Raw genomic sequence first — 18,780 nt, 5'->3', positions numbered from 1 at the left:
AAAATCTAATTGTTAAATTAAAGCTATCATGCAGTAGGCAGTAGCTGTTTCATGTGCCTTAATTCTTTGTTTATCTTGAAGGTCATGGGTTCGAAACTCATTATTGCCCAATTTTATTTTAATGTTTTTCAATTTGTATTTTCTTTTGTTCTTTTTTCCTTGCGTTTTTTTTTTTGTTTCTTTTTCAGTTTTTTCTTTTGTTTGTTCTTTCTTGTGTTTTTTACTGTTTCTTTTTATTTTTTATTTTGTTTTCTACTTGTTTTTATAATATTTTTTTGGTATTTTATTTATTCCAAAGTAATTGTTATTATGATAAAAAGTAATTATCAACATAAAGAAATGTAATATTTTTTAAAAATATTACCTTTATTCATATCAATTGTTATTTTTTTCTTACGACAATAATTATTTGACCAAATAACTAAAATTACAAGTTTCGTGAGTAAAAATAACAATTGTCGTGAAAAAAAAATTGAAATATTTTTAAAAATATTACCTTTATTCATATCAATTGTTATTTTTTTCTTACGACAATAATTATTTGACCAAATAACTAAAATTACAAGTTTCGTGAGTAAAAATAACAATTGTCGTGAAAAAAAAAATTGAAATATTCAATTTCTTCATATGAATAATTACTTTTTATTAAGATAGTAAATTACTTTTAATTAGCATAAGATATACATTTCTTAGTACCAATGTATACTTATGTTAATTTAAGTATTTATCTTCATTCAATATAATTTATTATATTTTTTACACCATAGTCCCTGAAAACTAGACCTTAAACCCTAAACCCCCTTCCTCTCGGGACATCTAAACCCCATTGATCTGAACAAGTCGATGACATGCTCACGAGGCCCTTGATAAACAATCTGGCCTTCGGATATCAGCATAATGTCGTCAAACAGTTCATACATCTCCGGCTCTGGCTGGAGGAGCGACATAACAATTGTCCCTTTCAGAATATGAGCCGCTTCTCTAATACAATTCACCACTTGGTAAGCTGTAGAACTGTCCAATCCAGTTGTTATCTCATCCATGAAAAAAGCTTTTGCTGGCCCAACTAACATCTCACCTGTGTATTTTTTTCACTAAATCTTCATAAACAAACTTGAATGGCAGTTCCATATATAACCAAGATAAAACTAGTTAATTATCTAATGTAACACGCTTTTTTGGCCACCCGATATCCCCCTAGTCGTGTCATCTCCTACAGCAGTATCGGCACAGATGTCCAATCCTAGTATCTGGGAAATATAGTTAAGTTTATATCCACGGATCATCTCTTTATCATTCTGCATTGCTTCTAAACACCAAAGCTACACATCTTTTTACCTTGAGAATATAATCTGCCACAATACTTACTTCTTGACCTTTCAAATAAGCTGCCTACATGGTTAAACAAGTATCATTACTTGTCATATTACATAACAAATATCACCTTTCAAATAGGCTGCAAAATCATATTAAGAGCGTGTGTTACTAACTTTGAGGTTTTCTTTTGTGCAAAATAGTAAACAAAACTTATTTTCATATAAATGTCGACGTCAGAATCAGGTCTTATATTTGCCTCCTTTTCTCTTCTTGACAACTCAGCCAGCATTTCTGTAGAATTCGCTCAATGAAAATTGAAATTCCAAATATAAGATTCAAAGACGACAGAGATTGGAAGATGAATACTGACCAAGATTGCTTCCTACACCTTGACATCTAGCGGAAAAGGCCAAAGTCTCTCTCATAGTCATTTCTCCTAAATGAACATCATGTTGGCTTATGTATGCAGCACTTCGTTGAGCCACAAATTCTTTCATTCCATGTCCGTTATATGTCACATGCCCACTAACTTGCCCATCCAAATTTTCATTTCTAATTCTATAATTCAATTTCTGATTGAAATTTTAGAAAAAAATAAGATATGAATCATATTAAGAGTGTGTGTTAATAAAAGCTTACTCATCTGAGAACGACACCAATTTTAATAAAATGATTGAGAGTGTCGTTATCTCATCGTGGATAAAATAAGATATTCACTTGTATTACAATATTCAAATGATTAGTTGATTGAGTGAGGATCCATTAATAACAAATTTTGTAAATAAGCAATACTAATATTGATGACTTAAATGAATAATTTTTTGAGAATGGATCAAAAATGGTAAAATGGATAAGTTTTTTTTTTTTTTTTTGAGGGGGAGGGAGTATAAAAGTTAACAATAAATCTATGTAGCCACATTGTGGCCACCCACAAACTACTATAATAAGGAAAATTTTGATTTATTTAATTTATTTTTTTAATAAAAATCGGATTTAGTTATTTTATTATATTCTCTACATTGTACTTATTTTTTTAAATTTTTTTGCATTTTTTATTTTTAATTTATTTTTAATAAAAATAAAAAAGTTATTAAAAAATTGCAAAAAAAATAACTACAATGTAGAGAATATGATAAAATAACCGAATCTTATTTTTATTTTAAAAAATAAGTTAAATAAATTGAAATTTTTTTTATATTTAGATAAATTGTGGATGACCACAATATGACTGTTTAGCATTACTCAAAAGTTAAAGGATATCTTTCATGCGGATCGCATGTCCGTACAATATTGACAATATTTTATTAAAGTGTGTAATAAAACAGTTGTAAGTGGTATGTGAGTGGACGTGGCGTGCAGTTGAGAGAAATTGTGTTTAAATTATGTAACAACCTTAATTTCCCGAGAGAAAAAGAAATGGACTATGTGACGGGATTACTAAGCTTTACTTGAATAAAATGGGTAATGTGCCCTGATGGTTGGGCATCATCTCATTAATAGAAAGATATGCCGTATTTAAATGAAAGCAAGTACGACATTATAACATAATTATTCTCCCTATCAAGATCGAAAGTTCGAAGGTCTGAGACCAAGACAAGTCTCATACTAATGGGGGTGTATTCGTTGTGGATTTCCACAGACTTTAAAAAGTCCATGAATTTTAAATTCCATGGAATTCACATAGATTCCAGACGACTTTCAAAGAATTCGTGGTTGGATTTCACCCCGATTTTCACTGATTTCGAAGACTTTACGGGATAATTTTGGAATTGAATTTCATGAAACCAGCGCCCGCTAGAAAAGACCCAGCGACCGCTGGGTTCCAGCGAGCTGCTGACCACCGGACGAGCAGCAGCAACTCCAGGCCGTCGATCTCAGGCAAGCTCCAGGCCGCGACTCCAGCGAAGCATCAGCGGTAGTCGGCGGCGATCTCTACTCCGGGCGAGCAGCAGAGCTCCAGCGGCGCTCGTCGGCCCAAGCGGCGGCGGCGACGTTCACTACAAGAATCTGGCCGATTACCGACGAAATTTTCCGTCGGTAAAGTGCGAAATTCCGTCGGTAAATCGATATACCGACGGATCAACGACGGCCGCCGCGTGTCGTTGTAAAAGTGGTCGGTAAAAAAATTACCGACGGAATTTCGATCCGTCGCTAATTACCGACGAAAATACCGACGGACCGTCCGTAGGTAAGCACACGACGACGCCGACGTCGTCTGAAATAGCGACGGAAATAGCGACGGAAATGACCGTCGCTAATACCGACGGAAATGAATTTCGTTACTATTTTTTTTATGAAAAAAATAATAAAAATAAAATTTTTTTTTATATCAATCTAGCTTTATTCTCTACAAGTATTTTGGTATTTCTAATGTATTTTGAACTTAATTGCATACGTTAAGACGAACTTCCCAGTTGGTCACCCATCTTAGTTGTGCTCTAAGTTAAGCACGCTTAACCTTGAAATTCTTTTCGAGTGGTCACCAGTACAGAACACGCGTATTATTGATATAACTACCACCTATTAATTTATTTAAACTCTATTTCAATATACAATATCATTTATTCATAGTCTTAGAATATGCTGAAGTCATATCTAAGACTTGTGGTGCCAACGAAAGAATGACGGTAAATATACGATCGAATTTTAAATTAAAAAAAAATAATATTATAATTAATTAAAAATATATATATATTACTGTTGAAAATAACAATAAATTTAAAATATTCTCAATAATTTAAAAATAAGAATAAATTAGAATATTAATTAAAAAATAATAAAAATAATTTTTTAAAAAATATATAAATAAGAAAAAAATTAATAATATTTACCGACGGAATAACCGACGGATTATTAATTAAAAATAAAAAAAATTTAAAAAAAAATAAAAATTAAAAAATATATATATTTAGCGACGGAATATATTCCGTCGCTATTCTGTCGGTAAATTTAAAAAAAATTAAAAATAAACTAAAAATAATAAATAATATTTAACGATGGATTATTTTCCGTCGCTATTCCGTCGGTAAATTGGGAAAAAATAATTAAAAAATAAATTTAAAAAAAATAAATAATATTTAACGACGGATTATTTTTCGTCGCTAATAATTCCGTCGCTATTCCGTCGGTAAAATTTTGAAAACATTTACATCGGAATTCCGCCGTTGTTCCGTCGGTGATTACCAACGGATTATTTTCCGTCGGTAATTCCGTCATTGTCCGATACATTTTTTTGTAGTGGTTGGACTTCGCCGGAGTCAGAGATGGAGGGAGAAAAAGCCGAACCGTGTGAGAGAGGAATATGAGTGTCGGTAGAAAGTGAGAGAGAGAGGCGAGAATTCTGAAAAAAAAAAAGGTGAGAAGGGGCGAACCGTGTGAGAGAGGAATATGAGATCCAAGTACAGTGATTGATTGAAGCTTTTCCCCTTTTTTTATCTCTCTGCAACCTTTCTTCAGTAACGAATACACCTTTCTCTGAAAGGCCGTCGATCTCAGGCAGCTCCAGGCCGCGACTCCAGCGAAACAGCAGCGGTAGTCGGCAGCGATCTCTACTTTGGGCGAGCAGCAGCTCCAGCGGCGCTCGTCGGCCCAAGCGGCGTCGGCGACGTTGGACTTCGCCGGAGTTAGAGATGGAGGGAGAAAGAGCCGAACCGTGTGAGAGAGGAATATGAGATCCAACTACAGTGATTGATTGAAGTTTGATTGAACGATTGCTGAGTTCCAGCGCTCGCTGGCTTCTTGGCCGCAGGCGCTGGAACTCAGCGCTCGCTTAAAACTTCATGGATTTCAATTCTCGTGGTTCTTGGCCGGATTTCGTCGTGTGTATTTTTTGGATGAAATCCATGAAAGTCATTTCGGATTTTAAGTCAATGGAATAACGAATACACCTAGATTTGTATGGATTTTAAAAAGTCTTGAACGAATACACCTAGATTTATATGGACTTTTAAAAGTCTTGAACGAATACACCCAGATTTATATGGACTTTTAAAAGTCTTGAACGAATACACCCAGATTTCTATAGACTTTTAAAAGTCTTGAACGAATACACCCATACTTTTAAAATCCATAGAAATCCATCAAATTCCACAACGAATACACCCCCTAAGCATATAATAGATGCGGAAAACAATCGCTAGGAAAGTGATGGAGAGTGAAATTCATATTAAAAATATGAATAAAAGTATTAACATAGTTAGGCATCAGATAATATTCACTAAGTGAATTTATTTCAGTGGAAGTAAACATAGCATTTCTTCAAAATCCGTAGCAATAACCCTTCCTCAGTCTCGCACGTCACCACCAGCTGCTCAATCTGGAAAAGGTTTTGAAAACAATTGCAGGGCTAAGTACTAGTGTACTCAGTGGGTTGAGCCATTTAAAAATATTTTAAAAATCATTTACTGAAAAAGATAATTCATGCTTTAAACAGTACAACACATAATGTTTTTAAAACTACTCATTCCATGCATACTAAAATAATCTGAGCTCATATTTTCCTGACCATCTATTGGGCGTGCTATCTACAATTGGTTGTCACCGAATCTCTCGAGACAACAGGTTCTGGTGTACGTACACAATTCTGGTTAGCAGAGCTAACAATGTTCTCGTTGGCGGAGCAAACAAAGTTCTAGTATAAGCAATAACCAATAAAGAGCAAAAATATTTTAATCATGAACCATCAACTTTAACATTTCATAAAAACGAGCTTATTAGCTCAAACATACATTTCGTTAATAAAGCCTCACCTGATTTGAGACAATCCAAACAATTTAACTCAGCTGATCAAGAGCCTGAATATCCTCTTCTGTAGGACCTACAAGATAAGTTCTCAACTTAAACTCATAGTCCTAAAATCAAGTTTAACCTTCATGACTTGTCATCATTTTCTAACTAGATTCGCAACACCCGGATTTTCAAAAATTCAACATAAAACTTGAAAATCATTTTTCTTGGCTAAGGGTTTCAATAATACCCTTGCTCAAGCTTTTATTTTAAAACTCAATTTAATCATAATTGCTTTTATGTAAAATGTATAACGCAAATTCTTTTAATGCTTTAAAACACATATCTCAGTAATTACATCCAATACATATGCATATGCAGTCATATTTAAATAATTAATTAAACTCAATTAAGAGTCTAATTAATTAATTTAAACAAATCAATTAATAAATAAGTAAATTCATGGCCCAATTAGTAATTTAATAAGAGGCCATCTTCGTGCAAAAACGCAGCCCAAAAATATAATCAATAACCCAAGTTATAAAAATGCAGTCCACTTTATTTAATTAGAGGCCCAATAACTGGAGCCCAACCCAACTCATCAATCTCTCTATCTTTCTCACTCTCTCGTTCATCCCCCTCATACCATCCCTCACCAAAATCCCCAAATCAGAAACCCTAGCTTCTCCCCCCTACGATTTCCGGCGAGATTACCGCCGGAACCACCGCCTCCTTCCCCTCTCGCTCTTCTGATCGACAGCCACGGTCAGCCGGACCACCGCCATCACCGCCTCCCTCATCCTCTCTGAGATCGCCTCCGCCCCTCTCCTTGACAGACGAACAGCGGCAGCCATCGGCCACCACCGTCGTCGATCTCCCATCTCTGGACCACCGATCGACCTCAAAGGCAGAGACCGCCATTGCTCGCTCCGCCGAACAGCTCCGCTGTCCAGCCGCCTCTCCTCTCTCTCTATCGACGGGCAACAGGAGCTACCAGCCCGCCACCACCTCCGGTCCTCCCTCCTTTCTACCTCGACTCCAATCCGTCCTGACTCACAACAGCAACAACATCTCAGAACTCACGCCCACACACACACACAGTGCATAGATACACCTTCCTTTTCTTTTCTTTAATCCAATTTGTGCTAATTCTAAATGTAGAAGGAAGAACATTTTATGGAACTCATTTTTCAGAAAATAACAAGGTATGCATGCTGATTTCTGTGACATATAATTGTGTGTATATATAATATGTGTGCGTATCCTCTGTGAATTGTGCAGTCCTAGTTAGTGTAGTTAGTGTTGATTCTGTATATGAACATGTCATCGGTGTTGGTCTTCTTTATAAAATGAATGACTGATTTTTGAGTGTATATGTGAGTTGGTTTACCTCTTGTGAAAATAGATTTTGGTTTCTCGAAAGTATAGCTAAGAATGGGTTGCAGATGAACTGTTGATTAAGTTTTGGAGTTGTTGTTTCTGAACAGAAATGCAGATGATTCTGGAGAGTGGTTGAGGAAGAATTTTAAGTGTAAGAAGTTCTCTGTACTAAGTGTGAGGAGATTTTCTTACTGACCGAGGGGCGAAGAACTCGGATAGACTATGGTGGTTTTATAGGGCGACGTGGAAGTGCCCCATTCATATAAATTTTTACTCATGAACTGTAGCTTGCTTGCTTGAAAAGGAAATTCTTAAATGGTTGTAAGAATTACATGGTTGTACAAAACTCTAGAGGATTTGTAAGTGGGCTGGAGTGAAAAGAAATACTTAAATAAGATATTTGTATTGACTAATTTATTCATCCTTTCTCACGAAACACCACCACGCAGCGGCCTCCGTCTCCTTTTGCGGCCTCGCCGTTTCACAGCCTATAAGTCCGGCACCCCGCCGCCACCTCTGTATCCTCATCCATCCCACCACCAACCGCCCTCTCCCCTGTCCTCGGTGAAACCTTGAATAACTGAAAGGTTCGCGAACCTCGCATATTCGTTTCTTTACACAAGAAACCGAACGGCCACTGTTCAATCTTCCGTACGGTAATAATCGAGTCCTGGACTCCTATATTTTGCTTCGTTTTTTTTTAAATAAATAAATAAAAATCAATGCGTATAGGATGTAATTGGCGATCAAATGGTAAACCCTAATTATTCAATGTTTTGATTGTTTTAGAATTATTTTCGTAGTTTGCTTCTTTATATTGTTTTCATGATGACTAGAGACTTTAGTTAAGCCTAAACTGTTGTAAGGAATCAACATGTGTGGTCGAACATGGTGATTAATTTTTCGGTTGAATGATGCAGTTAAAAACAGATTGTTATTGGGAGAATTTGTATCCTGTTCAAGGGTTATGTTAGGTCTATTAAGTTATTTCTGTACTGTTTATTCCTTACCTAATTTAACTGTGATTCAGGTTAGCAATATGGTCTCCGGATTAATAAATGCAAACCCTGTTGTGTATGAAAAAAAGGAACGTCGAACGCGAAGTGCACCAGGTGATGTGGATGAATATGCAATTGAGACGATTGACCAGCTTGAAATTTTTGATATCCTTTGGCATGTGTTAGATCAGTGTTTTTCATGGTAAAATGCTTTCTGTTGTTTTTTCAACCATCAGGCATCATGGTCTTTTCCATTGCATATTCATATGGGTGGTGGCAAAAGCTTTGCTTAGACTTCTGTATGCTGCCTGTTTAATATCCTCTCCATTTGCATTCCATAGAGCTCCACAAGGTTATTGCTTTGATAGACAATGATTTAATTATTTTTTTCTTTATTAAGTTTTTCTTGTTGAAAGGGAAAAGCTCTGTATCCCATGAGAAGATGATGTGTTGGTTGATACTTATTAGGTATGTTTAAAACAAAAAAATACTATAAATTAGATGGGGAACTGACACCACATGTATAAATTTACAATAATCTCTTTCCTTTCTTATGCCAGATAATCTATCCCTTGGTGGGGGTATGTTGATGAGAGCCGTAACCTTCATTTATCGATTCCCGACATAGGCTAAATTTACTCCATTACCATGTGTATTTCTGTTTCATGTTTGGTTTGGTAGTGTCATCTGCCAACAAGCTATGTATGAAGCAAAAACACATGCTCTAAGGAGTGAGGGAAAATCACTAAAAGGGTTTTCCTGTATTTGGATGTTTTCAAATATGTGAGAAGTATCTATTGAGTAGTCTTAGTTATGAAAATCCTTATTATGTTTTACACAACAATAAATGGGTTTTTTGGGAACCCTTTTGGTTTTTGTATCCTTAATGTTATTACAGCATATCAGAGATGTAAAAGATCCAGAGCACCCTTATTCGCTGGAAGAGTTGAAAGTCATAACGGAAGATGCAATTGAGGTCGATGACAAGCGTAGCTACGTAAGGTATAAAAATAAAAAGTTGTGGTTGGATCGATTCGTAAGAAGAAAATTGGATTTGTAAAAAGTCAATACATTTCTTATGTTCCATAGGTATTATATTGGATTTGAAACAGATTTCAGATCAATCTGTCTTTGATTGACTGCCTCTATTCATGCATAAAATGAAGTAGGATAATTCTATGATAACTCCTTACGAATCTAAATAATAGATATCTGTATTTATGTTATGGGGTTTACATATACTTATATGTCTTATAATTGAAATTGAGAAATCATTTTTAATTGAAAAATCAATTGTTTAGTTCTGCTTCAAGTTGCATGTTGACATTAGGAAAACACAATTTGAAATTCAAATTGCAGAATCGTTCATGAATCCCAAGTAAGGAGTCTATAGTCTATGGTTCAAATTTCTAGTCTGAAAAATTCCAACAAGTCCAACCTTGATTCTCTCCGATGTGTCATTTGGGCAAATACAACCATAATGACTAGAATGGATATCTTGTATCCGAAAACTAGCAGTTCGCCCTGTGTGTGTATTCATTCAGTTGACTATGTCTAGTTTATGTCAACTTACTAGAAATGATCTGCTTCAGGGTCACATTTACTCCGACTGTAGAGCATTGCAGCATGGCGACAGTAATTGGCCTATGCTTGCGGGTCAAACTCATGCGCTCTTTGCCACTACGTTACAAGGTGAGCATCCCAAAAATCACCTGGTGAAGCCTATTTTGGAATCTAAACTGATGAAAATTAGTAGTTTGAGCAATTTCCATTCAGAGTATGCCTGTTATTTCATATTGGTAGTTTTGAAAATAAAGGGATAAAGTTTCATTTACTAAATGATGCTCTTGTTCTACTTATTGTAATTTCAGCTTCTAGAACTTTGATGTTTAGTTATGATTTGCTAATCAACATCATGATTTCGGACCATTCTATCCATGCAATTATAGTGTTTCAATTTTCATGTTTCCAGGTGGATATTAGAGTAGCACCTGGTTCTCATGCCTCTGAAGCTGCAGGTTCTCTCTCTCTCTCTCTCTCTCACACACACACACACACACGCACGCACACATCTTGATACTGTTGGTACACTCTGATTTGATCGTTCTAAGCTGTTTCTAGAACTAATTTAGAAGTGAAAATGATTAGATGTACTATTACTTTTCTCTCCAAGGAGCACGAACTGCAATTCTGATATCCTTCTTTGACTAATCTTACTTTTGTGCCATTTACTCAGTTGTTGACATTCAAAACTAGTTTACTGTGAACTGTAATTAGACCTTGTTATTTGTTCAAAATTGTTTTAATCTAAATATCATTTACTCGTCTGCAGTAAACAAACAGCTGAATGACAAAGAACGCGTGGCAGCAGCATTGGAAAATCCCAACCTCGTTGATATGGTTGATGAATGCCTTGCACCCTCATATGGATAAAGAGTCGATAAATGCCTTGCACCCTCATATGGATGAAGAGACAGGCCACGTTATAAACTTGTAATCCTCTCAGTATAGTAACTTTTGCAATACTTCATTTGTATCTGGGAGATTCTGTCATTTTTTTTCTTCTGTACATGTCAAATGTATTGATTTTATAACATGAATTAGGTACAAAACTGTCATTTTTTTTTCCTTCTGTACATGTCAAATGTATTGATTTTATAACATGAATTAGGCCCTTTTGTAGTTAGGGGGTTAGATTCAGTTTTGACAGTATTTGCATGAGGCGGGCGTTTTATGCCTTGATAGTTTCAAATATTGTGGTGTTTTCGTATTGAATTGCCTTCCATTTCTATTTACTCGATTTCTTTCATGATAAAATAATCAGTGAGAGCAACAAATGGTTGGTGCTCAACCAAATCAAACATATAGTATTACAAATAACAATGTTATACATGTTTAAAAATTCGATCTCTATACATTCGTCAAATACAAATAATATAAGCCTGATCTGTACATATTATAAAAATATGGGATTTAGCAAGGCCTATCCATGTCCATTCATCTATAGTTGAGGCACAAGTAAGTAACTATCTCCTTTGGAAATTGAATGTCTTGATAGCAAAAGTAAAAGTAATAGCAAACACAAGCCCAAAGGCAGCAACAACAACTGCTGCAACACCGATGAAATCATGCCTGAATCCGAAGTAACTTCTCATCGATTCTCCAACGGACTGTCCCGTGGCGAACCGATCCGTCACATCTCCGAACTGAGACGTAACTAGACCATACAGGGTCCAAGCTACGGGGTTCGCCCAGTGGTACCATCTCCACCAAACCGGCGTCAGCTATCGTTAAACAAAACAAAACCAACATATTTCATTCGTGTCTTTAACCAAGTCGTCATTATTAGACTGTTGCGCTACTACTTACTAGTCTAGAAACTATGAAGCCGGAGAAGACGTTCCAAAACCCGTAGAAGGTGTAGGATACAATGTTGGCGATGTGATGGTTAGGAGTCATGGCGACGACCATCATGCCGTAGATGACAAAGTATAGCAGGGTGAAGAACATGAAGTATATGAACCACAAGAACTTAGCTGCTGTCCACTCGAAACCAACCATTGCATACACAATCACTCCATATATGGCAGCTTGCCCAAAACAGTATGGAATCTCCATGATCATCTACAAAATTGAAAACACACATTTACATAGTGTTCCAAATAAGTATACAGATCAAGACTAAATCACCTGTCTGAACGCATATGGTAAGGCGGAATACAAGCCAGCAGCCCTCTCGTGGTAGAAGACTGTCCGTTCTACAACCACCACAGGCTGCACAGAAGTAGCAATCTAAACCCCTAGAAAGAAAATATAACTATACATGGACCCCGTAGCGTTTAAAACATCTTGGAAGGAGTCCCTGATGATTCATGGTAATTCACTACATTAAAACAAAACTCATCAACAACTCATCCATAAAAGGTCTATTCTCTGCTTGCTTACCGTTTGGAGCCGAGGTTCCAGAAGAGCGAGCCGAACATGAGGGCTAGGAAGGTGGTGTACACCATTCTCACAGCAGAGTAAATAGGGTTCCGCCAGTACGACCAGTGTTGCTTCCATAAGCACGCTATGCACTGAGTCAAGAAAGGCTGAGAATACTTAGTCTGAAAATACAGGTCCATGGTTCCAAAGCGGGGCGTGCTTAGCTCATTCACGAGAGCTTTATTGCACCTATACAGTTCTGAGTTTTTGTAAAGCTCAGAAAAATCGATCCCCAAAACCTGCTCTTGCGCTGAAGATGACACTTCCAACATCCAAGTTGCTGGATTATGGTCATCCCTGATCTTCTTAGTTCCTTGTATTTAGGGGTGGTAATTCGGTGCCGGTTTTTCGGTTAAAATCGTAACCGAATCGAAAAAACCGGTTTTCGGTTAACCGAAAACCGGTTTTTCCCGATTCGGTTCGGTTATCGGTTAGTACTCTCACTGTTAATCGGTTAATCGGTTTAACCGATCGGTTAACCGGTTAAACCGATTAACCGGTTTTTTTTTTAATTTAATTAATTTATTAAAGAACTCGGCCACATTGATTAGGGTAAGCCTTCTGTAGTCCTATTCCATCCATTCCACTTTCCAGCCGTTTCTACTTTCACAGCCTCCACCCCTCCCCGTTTCGGCCTCCTCTCCCCGCCTCCCACCGGCACCGGCGCCTCCCTCCTTTCTCCGCCAGCAGGCACCAGCAGCAGTGCAGCGCGACACCATTAGGCAGCAGCAGCAGTGAAACACGACGACACCTCTGCCTCTCCCTTTCTCCGCTGCCTCTCGCCTCCTCAGCCAGGCTCGCCTCCTCCGCCGGTTTTTTCCTCCGGCAATAGCAGCAGGCAGCAGCTCGTCCGGCAATAGTCTCTAATGTAAGTATGTGTATTCATTCTATTCTCCTTAACACTTTGAAGAAAATTGATTTTGGAGAGAGTTATGTATATTGCTAGTTGACTGATGTTTTACGGAAATGATTTCTAGATACATGTATCACAAGAAATATGACATCTTTTCCTTCATTTCAATTTCAATAAGTCAAAAACAGTTGAGAGCTTATGGAAAATTTTAAACCCTTTCTCTGTATCACTATTCACTACCCTCCTTTTAACCCAGTTGCTGGAATGTGGATCTAAAGCAACCTTTACTTATTAAGGAAAACATAAATGATGTATAAGCATTTTAAAATGCTAACCCATCTAGACGAAATCTTTCTCTCACGTCAATTAAGTGTGGGGAGGTAAACAGTCCAGTCCTGAATCCACTGTCTCTTAGAATTGCCTCACAAAATGAGCATGTCGAATCCTTGGCATGTGTTATATTTTGAACCAATGCATTAATCGGTTTTGACCGGTTAACCGATTAACCGATCCGGTTAACCGGACAGGTTAATCGGTTAACCGGTCGAAAAACCGGTTCGGTTTTTGGTTAGAGGAATTCCTCTTAATCGGTTCCGGTTAACCGGTAAATCGGTTCGGTTATAACCGAACCGACCGGTTTACCAGCCCTACTTGTATTCCCTGCTTTCTTACAATTTAAATTTAGTACTAACAAGAATTTCATGGTAAGAATATGTACAAATTAAGCTGGCTCACCTCAAAGTAGCGGATCAAATTGCAAGAACGTCGACCCACTGGCCCTACATATATCTCCTGCCCCCCTCGCTTCATTAAAAATAGTTGCACAAGGAAGAATGAGCCAACAAACCATAATTAGAAATGCAGAAATGACAATTATCTTGCCTCATCAAAAGCTTCAAAGATGTCTATACTAGGTTGATGGATGGTGCAGACGACAGTCCTCCCAGTTTCTACAGTGTTCCTCACTGTTCTCATCACAATGGCAGCTATTCTCGCGTCCAGCCCTGAAGTCGGCTCGTCCATGAATATGATAGAAGGATTCGCCACCAGCTCAACCGCTATGGTTAGCCTCTTGCGCTGCTCGGTTGACAGTCCGCTCACTCCAGGTAACCCGACTAGTCCATCTCTTATCGGAGTCAGTTCCACGAGCTCCATCACATTTTCCACAAACAGCTTAAACACAAGCAGAAAAAGAAGTTGGATGTCAACTTAAGTGGAAAATAAAAATGTCATGTAATTGACATACCTTTCTGGTTGCAGAATTAACTTGAGGGGGCAAACGCAGCCAAGCCGGGAAAAGAAGAGACTCATACACTGTGACACACGAGGAATGGATGTCGTTTTGTTCACAGTATCCTGAAATCCGAGCAAAGGTTTCCTGCTTCTTTGGATAGCCAGAGACAATAATATTTCATTGGATATATCCACCTGTTTTCCGACCAGCCAGAACATCCATAAGCGTGGTTTTTCCAGCCCCGCTAACCCCCATTAGAGCAGTGAGGACGCCCGGCCTAAACACGCCGCATACACCCTTCAGGAGCACCAATCTATCTTCGCTTGCACCTTGATGTTTCATTTCCTGCGAGTCATTTGAATAATGATTATTTCTTTCGTCTTTAAGAAAATTGTATCGAGTGTGTGTTTCATGTCTGTAAAAGCTAAATTTGTGCACTTTCTCAACATCTCCGGTATTGAGATTTCAGTTACTTGTGGCATGTGAACTGAGTACTTCACATCATCAAATGCTATGGAGTCGGGTTCAAAGGGTAAGACCACTTCTCTCTTCTTTCTTTCGTCTTTTCTCTCAACAGAAACTTCAAGATTTCATTTCACATGTAAGAAAAGAGTGTCAAAGATTTAGTAGTCAAGATCAAACTTCACAATAATCTTCTTTAAACCATCACTCACCACTTAAAACATCATTCTCATCTTCAGGTATTATGGCTTGAGGCCTTCCCATAGCTGCAAAAACATGACACCATATTAATAATTGCTTGTGGGATCATTCTACAAACGCACAAAAGTTTATAGCACTCACGATTAAGATAAGTCAGAGCCAGAATGTAACAAGAGTTGAATAGAATGGCCATCCCTATCAATGCCCCTACTCCTATCCAATACCAATACGAGCCGGGGAAGAAACCTTGAGACTTCAAAACGTCAATTCCAAGCGATACGTTTGTGCCTAGGGAGACCTTTGAGATGCAATAAGAACCCGATTCAGCTTTGACATACAACCAATATAATAACAATCGATATTTAAACTTACATGTCTCCAACTATGACTTGTGAATTCATTCACCATGATTGCATTTTCTGCATACATCAATGGTGAAATATAGTAGCCCCATATCCACCAATTCTTGATGTTCCCTGCAAATTAAGAATTTGTGAAAGTCCCAAAGTAAGAAAAGAGTAACAGCTTGAGAGTTAATATAAATGAGGAAGAGTCTATAACACATTCAATACCTCGAGGCAGGACAAAGCCACACAGCGATAAAACCAGAAGTAATATGAAGTAACTATATAGAAAAGCAACAATCATATCCCTACCAACCGCTCCAATCAAGCGAAACAATGAAGTGGCGACTTGCATTAGAATCAAAAGCAGCAAGTAATACTTGATAAATCTGAGGCAAAAATGTCCTATATTAGTACTCATGTATTAAACCGTTATGGCCAAGAGAAAGATAATAGTACTTTTACCTTCCAAAATTTTGATCAAATCCGATTTCATAGTATGTGAGAAGAGTAAACACAGCTATGTCAACAACATTAACAGGAATAGAGAATATCCACTGAGGTAGAGCATATGCCCACGCAGGATAAAAGAATGAATTCCTTTGCCTATAGAAAACTGGCAGCCTCAGAATTCCCATCACCAACTCAGCCAGTCCACCAAACATGATATTAGAGAGAAGAAAGAATAACACGCTAGAAAATTTCCTCCCATATATGAGGTTGTCCCGGCTAATTTTTGTACGAAAGAAGAGCGTCATTGTCACAACAGCCATGAAACTAAGCTGACGCCCCGTTCAAGAGATCATCAAAACATGACTGAGTACAAAAAAAAAATAGCATATGCAAACACTGACCTGAAAGAGCTTGAATATATACACAAAGTTGTTCCTCTTCATCAATAAGAGTTCTCTCGAGGCACAAGCTTTCAGGATTTCCTTTCTGCTCACGCCATTGTGCTTAGTCGTCAAAGCAGCCGGATGGCTTTTAGTCTTGTCGAATGGGATTGCAAGGTCAGCCATTAGCCTCTGCCCTACATGAAATGACCTGAACGATTCAGCAAACTCCCTGGCTGTAACAAACCTGTAAAGCTTGTCTTTATCTGCCCAATACTGCCATTGGTCTCTCTTCGACCAATGGCAGTATTGGGCAGATAAAGACAAGCTTTACAGGTTTGTTACAGCCAGGGAGTTTGCTGAATCGTTCAGGTCATTTCATGTAAGAAGTCAGCTTAATATTATATTTTAATGCCTACTTCTTGCAAGAAGTCAGCCACCCCCTTCCTCTCAGGACATCTGAACCCCATTGATCTGAACAAGTCGATGACATGCTCACGAGGCCCTTGATAAACAATCTGGCCTTCGGATATCAGCATAATGTCGTCAAACAGTTCATACATCTCCGGCTCTGGCTGGAGGAGCGACATAACAACTGTCCCTTTCAGAATATGAGCCGATTCTCTAATACAATTCACCACTTGGTAAGCTGTAGAACTGTCCAATCCAGTTGTTATCTCATCCATGAAAAAAGCTTTTGCTGGCCCAACTAACATCTCACCTGTGTATTTTTTTCACTAAATCTTCATAAACAAACTTGAATGGCAGTTCCATATATAACCAAGATAAAACTAGTTAATTATCTAATGTAACACGCTTTTTTGGCCACCCGATATCCCAGTAGTCGTGTCATCTCCTATAGCAGTATCGGCACAGATGTCCAATCCTAGTATCTGGGAAATATAGTTAAGTTTATATCCATGGATCATCTCTTTATCATTCTGCATTGCTTCTAAACACCAAAGCTACACATCTTTTTACCTTGAGAATATAATCTGTCACAATACTTACTTCTTGACCTTTCAAATAAGCTGCCTACATGGTTAAACAAGTATCATTACTTGTCATATTACATAACAAATATCACCTTTCAAATAGGCTGCAAAATCATATTAAGAGCGTGTGTTACTAACTTTGAGGTTTTCTTTTGTGCAAAATAGTAAACAAAACTTATTTTCATATAAATGTCGACGTCAGGATCAGGTCTTATATTTGCCTCCTTTTCTCTTCTTGACAACTCAGCCAGCATTTCTGTAGAATTCGCACAATGAAAATTGAAATTCCAAATATAAGATTCAAAGACGACAGAGATTGGAAGATGAATACTAACCAAGATTGCTTCCTACACCTTGACATCTAGCTGAAAAGGCCAAAGTCTCTCTCACAGTCATTTCTCCTAAATGAACATCATGTTGGCTTATGTATGCAGCACTTCGTTGAGCCACAAATTCTTTCATTCCATGTCCGTTATATGTCACATGCCCACTAACTTGCCCATCCAAATTTTCATTTCTAATTCTATTATTCAATTTCTGATTGAAATTTTAGAAAAAAATAAGATATGAATCATATTAAGAGTGTGTGTTAATAAAAGCTTATTCATCTGAGAACGACACCAATTTTAATAAAATGATTGAGAGTGTCGTTATCTCATCGTGGATAAAATAAGATATTCACTTGTATTACAATATTCAAATGATTAGTTGATTGAGTGAGGATCCATTAACAACAAATTTTGTCAATAAGCAATACTAATATTGATGACTTAAATGAATAATTTTTTGAGAATGGATCAAAAATGGTAAAATGGATAAGTTTTTTTTTTGTTTTTGTTTTTTTTTTTTTGAGGGGGAGGGAGTAGAAAAGTTAACAATAAATCTATGCAGCCACATTGTGGCCACCCACAAACTACTATAATAAGGAAAATTTTGATTTATTTAATTTATTTTTTTTAATAAAAATAGGATTTAGTTATTTTATTATATTCTCTACATTGTACTTATTTTTTAAAATTTTTTTGCATTTTTTATTTTAAATTTATTTTTAATAAAAATAAAAAAGTTATTAAAAAATTGCAAAAAAAATAACTACAATGTAGAGAATATGATAAAATAACCGAATCTTATTTTTATTTTAAAAAATAAGTTAAATAAATTGAATTTTTTTTATATTTAGATAAATTGTGGATGGCCACAATATGACTGTTTAGCATTACTCAAAAGTTAAAGGATATCTTTCATGCGGATCGCATGTCCGTACAATATTGACAATATTTTATTAAAGTGTGGATTAAAACAGTTGTAAGTGGTATGTGAGTGGACGTGGCGTGCAGTTGAGAGAAATTGTGTTTAAATTATGTAACAGCCTTAATTTCCCAAGAGAAAAAGAAATGGACTATGTGACGGGATTACTAAGCTTTACTTGAATAAAATGGGTAATGTGCCCTGAG

General features: G+C 36.9%; 1 protein-coding gene and 1 pseudogene across 2 annotated transcripts; one reads left to right on the top strand and one right to left on the bottom strand.

Moving 5' to 3' along the window:
* The first annotated feature begins 6,643 nt into the window (after positions 1-6,643).
* On the top strand, positions 6,644-11,195 carry LOC131006464 (protein AE7-like). Of its 2 annotated transcripts, XM_057933620.1 has the most exons (7): positions 6,644-7,247; positions 7,530-8,078; positions 8,453-8,586; positions 9,318-9,422; positions 10,013-10,112; positions 10,393-10,438; positions 10,753-11,195. In XM_057933620.1, the coding sequence occupies exons 3-7, from the start codon at positions 8,462-8,464 to the stop codon at positions 10,851-10,853; spliced, it is 477 nt and encodes a 158-aa protein (XP_057789603.1). In that variant the 5' UTR covers positions 6,644-7,247; positions 7,530-8,078; positions 8,453-8,461; the 3' UTR covers positions 10,854-11,195. The 2 variants fall into 2 exon arrangements, with proteins under 2 accessions (XP_057789603.1, XP_057789604.1); XM_057933621.1 differs by having other exon boundaries at positions 6,677-8,078.
* A 251-nt stretch (positions 11,196-11,446) lies between these two features.
* LOC131012158 (pleiotropic drug resistance protein 1-like) lies at positions 11,447-18,223 on the bottom strand (annotated as a pseudogene).
* Between the last annotated feature and the right edge of the window lie 557 nt (positions 18,224-18,780).

The sequence above is a fragment of the Salvia miltiorrhiza genome, chromosome 1, assembly GCF_028751815.1.
Source record: "Salvia miltiorrhiza cultivar Shanhuang (shh) chromosome 1, IMPLAD_Smil_shh, whole genome shotgun sequence".
Taxonomy (NCBI): Eukaryota; Viridiplantae; Streptophyta; class Magnoliopsida; order Lamiales; family Lamiaceae; genus Salvia; species Salvia miltiorrhiza.
The sequence above is the reverse complement of the archived record's forward strand: the minus strand, read 5'-3'. Positions and strand labels throughout refer to the sequence as shown.

Coding starts and splice junctions, on each gene's coding strand:
- LOC131006464 (XM_057933620.1), top strand. CDS start 8,462: ATGGTCTCCGGATTAATAAATGCAAACCCTGTTGTGTATGAAAAAAAG. Junction 10,113..10,392: donor CTTTGCCACTACGTTACAAG/GTGAGCATCCCA, acceptor TCATGTTTCCAG/GTGGATATTAGAGTAGCACC. Junction 10,439..10,752: donor TCATGCCTCTGAAGCTGCAG/GTTCTCTCTCTC, acceptor ACTCGTCTGCAG/TAAACAAACAGCTGAATGAC.